A 6,915-nucleotide genomic window follows, 5' to 3' on the forward strand; every position below is an offset into this window, starting at 1 on the left:
GCGGACATGGCAAAGCATCTATGTTTTCTCCTTTTTCTGTCCAGCGAGCATTGGTCTCCCAGCGGACATTGCAAGCATCTATGTTTCCTCTTTTCTGTCCAGCGAGCATTGGTCTCCCAGCGGACATTGCATAATTCTGTCCAGCGAGCATTGGTCTCCCAGCGGACATTGCATAATTCTGTCCAGCGAGCATTGGTCTCCCAGCGGACATTGCAAGCATCTATGTTTCCTCTTTTTCTGTCCAGCGAGCATTGGTCTCCCAGCGGACTTTGCATGCATCTATGTTTTCTCTTTTTCTGTCCAGCGAGCATTGGTCTCCCAGCGGACTTTGCATGCATCTATGTTTTCTCTTTCCCATCCAACAGGTATCGATTTCCCAGCGGACAGCAAGAAATCTCCAGTCCGGGCTTCCAAAAAACGCGCCACTCCACCGTCAGCCGGTAGGGCCCATCAGCCCGACGCTGTGAGCTGCTCCCGTCGGAAGCTACATGGGCCCTCCTGGTTGGGCATTCCCAAATCTTGTCAACCAGTAGGGCCCGTCCGCCCAGCGCAGTGAGCTGCTCCCGCCAGAGGCAACACGGGCCCTCCTGGTCAGGCGGCATAAATCACGCTGTTCATCGGCCGGTAGAGCTCGCCTGTCTGACGCTGTGAGCTGCTCCCGTCGAGAAACGGTGCGAGCCCTCCCAACTGTTGTTCCAACTTACGACTGCTCCCCGTTCGTGAGCCAGCAGGCCCTCCTGGTCAAGCAACCAGGCTTATTCTCAAAACGCCAGCCCGCCAAATTCTCTGCGTTTTGGGGGGTCTTTAGTCTGGCGGCTGTCCTTTGCTCTTTTTGCCTTTTGGGGGAGTACTCTGGGTTCGGGCAAAATTCCGAGCTCGGAGCCCTCCCCCCGGACAGCACGCCAAATACGCATAATCTTTACTCTGTTTAATTGATGTAAGTGTGAACTCGTGAAATGATGTTTTATTAACAAAGTTCGGGAGGAGCACGTTCAGATAATTAAACCTAATTAAACACACGTGGAGCACATTCAGATAATCAAACCTAATTAGACACGAGTGGTGCTTAATCAACGAGTTAAGCGCTGTGTATATATATACAGCAAACTTACCTCCGTTCATTGACCGTTTAACAGCATCCCTCCACCACCCCATCTCCTCACTTATAGTCCTAATACTCTTACAACAACGGGGGGAGTACTCTGGGTTCGGGCAAAATTCCGAGCTCGGAGCCCTCCCCCCGGACAGCACGCCAAATACGCATAATCTTTACTCTGTTTAATTGATGTAAGTGTGAACTCGTGAATTGGTATTTCAGTCGATGGAAGAACCTGAATAAAGGAAAAACAATTTATAGTGCCAAAACAAGTTCATTATATGTGGAAAAGTTGCAACGACAGTCAATTATTTCTGCTTTACAGCCTTTAATACCAATTTAAATTCACTAGGGTCTTATTTTACCTTTCTATCAAATTGTTGGTCTCTGAATTCCCATGGTTATAACAACGTCCATAATCCGCCCATCTATGACTTATTGGTTCCCAGTACCTCTGGAAGTAATTGCAAAGCTCTTCGTAGTGAGAAAATTCCTTTAGGAATTTTTTAGACACTCTGTCAAAGTCAGCCTTCTGCAATTAACAAAAATAGGTATTGTGAGTCTGCAAGCAAAAAAGGTAACAACATAAAAGCTTAGTAATATCCATGATTAAATATTGTATAATATCTATAGTATTTTGTAATTTGGAAAGTGAATGGAAAAGTACACAATATATAATGAAAAAAGCCTCATGGTCAAAAATGTTAAGGTGCAAATGGTAATACAATTCAAACATTTCTGACTTAAAGGGATAATTCACCGAAAAATGAAAATGATGACATCATTTACTCACCCTCATGTTGTTCCAAACCTGTATGAGTTTCTTTCTTCTGTTGAACACAAAATAAAATATTTTGAAGAATGTTGGTAACCAGACAGTTGACGGCACCCATTGACTTTGGCATTTTCTTTTTTTCTACTATGGAAGTCATTATAGGGTCCATCAATTGTTTAATTACCAACATTCTTCAAGATATCTTTTTTTTGTGTTCAACAGAAGAAAGAAACTCAAACAGGTTTGGAACAACATGAGGTTAAGTACATGATAACAAAAAAAAATTGGGGGGTGAAAAAATGACAACCCTTTAAAAATGGGTTGTCATGGTATACATTATGTACATATTATAACTGCATAATACAACCATTAAAATTTAAAATTCAAATACCATAGGACAAGCTTTCATTTTTTTGAAGTAATCAATAATTTCTTTCCGGATACTTGAACGCTGTGGCCCACTAACACTGGAATCTGACTTCATCAACCACCGAACAATGGCCTGTGAACCAGGACATATGTAATGGATTATGCAAGTATCATTAAAATTATGAATAAATAAATTTAAGGGGGAAAAAACTTCTTACTTGGAGTACATGGTACCAGCAAAGAAGAACATCCGACTCAGGGAAAACGTCATTCAAAGCATTTATTTCACTCATGTCTTTGTCAACCATGAAGCACCTTTAAAGAAAAAGAAAAGTAGGTTAACTTATTCAACCAGCAGTGGACCCCCCAATAGATCAATTCCTTAATAAATTACCTTGGTGGCTTAGGGAACAAAGGTCTTAGCCTCCGAAGTGCAAGCTTAAGGGTTTCTTGTGTCTCACTGCTTGTTATTATGTATGCAACAGGAACTCCATGACCATGGTCATCTCTCACAAGCAATGTAAAAAGTGGAAAGGAATATTGATTCACACAATGCGTGGCATCAAAAAACACAATGTTACTCCCATGGTCCTGTAAGTCTTTTCTCATGCACTCCGTTTGGAAAACGATTATAAGGTCCTGATCCTTACCCAGTGGCTGATAAAATACAACATTATCTTTTAAAGGACCAGCTAATAGTTTCTCTGTACTCTTATAATCATCTTTATCAAGATGTTTCCCTCGAAGCATACAGGTACGGATATTATGTATGTCTTCTGGTTTAACAAAACATTCTCTGGAATGATAATTAACTTCTCCATGAGCTTTTGACCACTCATGAGCTTAAAGGAGGATGACATCTGGTTTTACGCCTAATGTGATCCACTTCTTGATCTCATCCACCAGATGAGGGTGAATCTGCTGAAAATGACCATCTTCTACAGAAACATCATGTCCATTGTGCTGGTCAAATATTCTCTGCACAACAACTTTGTGCCCTTTCCAATCATTTCTTACTTTAAAAGAGATGTATGCTTTACACCCGACAGCTCTGTGACTTCTTTCATATACATTTCCAGATCTTCTGCGATGAAAAATAAAATATCCTCTTCTTTTATCTTTTAAACTGGAACAATTTGTGGTCCTGAATGATTTTGTGTGCTCTTTGTTAATTATTTCTGTGATAAAGTTCTCTTCTTGATCATCTGGTTTAAGAACATGCACCTTGAGTTTAATGTTTTTATGTCTTATTTTTCTTCTTTCTTCATTTTCCACAGACTTTTTGATAAACTCCTCCATCATGGAACATTTCTGAAATGTATACACACAAAAATGATACTTAGTTAATTCATTTTCACATAATGTTTTTGTTCTGGTTATTTTAAAATAACACACATCAGCATCACCAAACACATATACTAACTTTAAAGAGGAAACAATAACAAAGAGCTGATAAGTTGAAATATTACATTTTAAAACATCTATCAGCTCTCCACATGAACTATGCAAAGGAGTTAGTGAATTCATTGGTTCTGAATCAATGATGGTCCTGGATCAACATTAGTAAATCAACCTCGCATTGAAGTGACCATGATGGTCCAGGATCAACATTAGCGAATCTACCCCGTATTGAAATGATCATGATGGTCCAGGATCAACATTAGCGAATCTACCCCGTATTGAACTGATCATGATGGTCCTGGATCAACATTAGCGAATCTACCCCGTATTGAAGTGACTATGATGGTCCTGGATCAACATTATCGAATCTACCCCGTATTGAAATGATCATGATGGTCCAGGATCAACATTAGCGAATCTACCCCGTATTGAAATGATCATGATGGTCCTGGATCAACATTATCGAATCTACCCCGCATTGAAATGATCATGATGGTCCTGGATCAACATTACCGAATCTACCCCATATTGAAGTGATCATGATGGTCCTGGATCAACATTAGCGAATCTACCCTGTATTGAAATGATCATGATGGTCCTGGATCAACAATCTACCTCGTATTGAAATGATCATGATGGTCCTGGATCAACATTAGCGAATCTACCCCGTATTGAAATTATCATGATGGTCCTGGATCAACATTAGCGAATCTACCCCGTATTGAAGTGATCATGATGGTCCTGGATCAACATTAGCGAATCTACCCCGTATTGAAATGATCATGATGGTCCTGGATCAACATTATCGAATCTACCCCGTATTGAAATGATCATGATGGTCCTGGATCAACATTAGCGAATCTACCCCATATTGAAGTGACTATGATGGACCTGGATCAACATTAGCGAATCTACCCCGTATTGAAATGATCATGATGGTCCTGGATCAACATTATCGAATCTACCCCGTATTGAAATGATCATGATGGTCCAGGATCAACATTAGCGAATCTACCCCGTATTGAACTGATCATGATGGTCCTGGATCAACATTAGCGAATCTACCCCGTATTGAACTGATCATGATGGTCCTGGATCAACATTAGCGAATCTACCCCGTATTGAAATTATCATGATGGTCCTGGATCAACATTAGCGAATCTACCCCGTATTGAAATGATCATGATGGTCCTGGATCAACATTAGCGAATCTACCCCGTATCGAACTGATCATGATGGTCCTGGATCAACATTAGCGAATCTACCCCGTATTGAACTGATCATGATGGTCCTGGATCAACATTAGCGAATCTACCCCGTATTGAAATGATCATGATGGTCCAGGATCAACATTAGCGAATCTACCCCGTATTGAACTGATCATGATGGACCTGGATCAACATTAGCGAATCTACCCCGTATTGAAATGATCATGATGGTCCTGGATCAACATTAGCGAATCTACCCCATATTGAAGTGACTATGATGGACCTGGATCAACATTAGCGAATCTACCCCGTATTGAACTGATCATGATGGTCCTGGATCAACATTAGCGAATCTACCCCGTATTGAAATGATCATGATGGTCCAGGATCAACATTAGCGAATCTACCCCGTATTGGAATGATCATGATGGTCCTGGATCAACATTACCGAATCTACCCCATATTGAAGTGATCATGATGGTCTTGGATCAACATTAGCGAATCTACCCTGTATTGAAATGATCATGATGGTCCTGGATCAACAATCTACCTCGTATTGAAGTGATCATGATGGTCCTGGATCAACATTAGCGAATCTACCCCGTATTGAAATGATCATGATGGTCCTGGATCATAATTAGCGAATCTACCCCGTATTGAAGTGATCATGATGGTCCTGGATCAACATTAGCGAATCTACCCCGTATTGAAATGATCATGATGGTCCTGGATCAACATAAGCGAATCTACCCCGTATTGAACTGATCATGATGGTCCTGGATCAACATTATCGAATCTACCCCGTATTGAAGTGATCATGATGGTCCTGGATCACCATTAGCGAATGTACCCCGTATTGAAGTGATCATGATGGTCCTGGATCAACATTATCGAATCTACCCCGTATTGAAGTGATCATGATGGTCCTGGATCAACATTATCGAATCTACCCCGTATTGAAATGATCATGATTAGGGTTGGGTATCGGTTGGGTTTTATCCGATACCAGTACCTACTCGGTATTTTTTAAACAGTTCCGGTGCCTAAACGGTTCTTGAAACGGTACTTAAGAAAACGAAACCGCACACATTTTATCAAAAAATAATACCCTTTTATTTACAGGGCCAAACTGGACACAATATTAACTTAAATCTTTAAAAAATATAAATACAAATAATAATAAAACCAATATAAAATAAAAATTCACATTTACATAATATCAAATAAAACAATATTGTATCAAACAATGTAATAATACTGGAGATTAATAGAGATTACTAGCAGGCAGAGCTGCCAACTCTCACGCAATTGACCCTTTTCACACGCTCTCACGCCACACATCCATTTTCTCAAACAGAGAAAAATCGCGGACAAAGAGGACACTGACACCGACAGACAAGGTTACTTTTGACATGGAACAAATCCACAGCTGTCAGATTCTGTCAAATATTTTTACGAGATTCACACAATAAATAACGTTTTGCCTCTTTGAAATGTGACAGATCGCTGTAGCGCGTCAGTTCAAACGGCACGTGATACAGCAGCCTACAAATCCACTGCTTCTTAGCTACGCAGCGTTGAGTGAACCTATGAAAGAGAACATCTCTGGTTACTGGTCTAACCTATGTTCTCTCAATAGGGAACGAGACGCTGCCAAGCTCCTCGCGCTGCCGACCAGCTTCCTTTTTCGGCAAAGAAATCTGAGGAGCAGATGGCGCGCGCGCGCCAACATAATATGACGACGTAAGTGCGTCGAGGCGGCGCCCGCGCCATCAGCCAATGAATTGGCTTTATTCTATATGGATTCAGACTATCGGCACACCCAGAGGGCGTTCTGACGCGTAATTTTACACGTGAAATGCAGCCAAACCTCGCGAGCAAGAGCGCGCATGCGAGACAGAAGAGACTGTGCGTGTGTGTGTGTGTGTGCGTGTGTGCCTAATTAAGTCAGGCACCGAAATCAGGCACCGAAATTGTCGTTCTTATTCGGTCTGGTTACTACCGTTTACGTCGGAACCGGTTCCCTATTGGCACCGAGTTTCGGTACCCAACCCTAATCATGATGG

At 41.3% G+C, this 6,915-nt stretch overlaps 1 protein-coding gene across 1 annotated transcript; it reads right to left on the bottom strand.

The window, feature by feature from the left end:
• Positions 1 to 591: 591 nt before the first annotated feature.
• On the bottom strand, positions 592 to 3,020 carry LOC130090714 (uncharacterized). The gene is made up of 6 exons (XM_056258227.1): positions 2,635 to 3,020; positions 2,459 to 2,555; positions 2,263 to 2,373; positions 1,462 to 1,628; positions 1,300 to 1,331; positions 592 to 737 (listed from the first exon to the last, which is right to left on the bottom strand). The coding sequence occupies exons 1-6, from the start codon at positions 2,988 to 2,990 to the stop codon at positions 592 to 594; spliced, it is 909 nt and encodes a 302-aa protein (XP_056114202.1). The 5' UTR covers positions 2,991 to 3,020.
• Positions 3,021 to 6,915: the final 3,895 nt, after the last annotated feature.

Source organism: Rhinichthys klamathensis, unplaced genomic scaffold (assembly GCF_029890125.1).
Source record: "Rhinichthys klamathensis goyatoka isolate OS25496 unplaced genomic scaffold, OSU_Roscu_1.1 h1tg000150l_1, whole genome shotgun sequence".
NCBI lineage: Eukaryota > Metazoa > Chordata > Actinopteri > Cypriniformes > Leuciscidae > Rhinichthys > Rhinichthys klamathensis.

Coding starts and splice junctions, on each gene's coding strand:
- LOC130090714 (XM_056258227.1), bottom strand. CDS start 2,990: ATGCTTCGAGGGAAACATCTTGATAAAGATGATTATAAGAGTACAGAG. Junction 2,556..2,634: donor TTGTTCCCTAAGCCACCAAG/GTAATTTATTAA, acceptor TTTTCTTTAAAG/GTGCTTCATGGTTGACAAAG. Junction 738..1,299: donor ACTGAAATACCAATTCACGA/GTTCACACTTAC, acceptor TTGCTTGACCAG/GAGGGCCTGCTGGCTCACGA.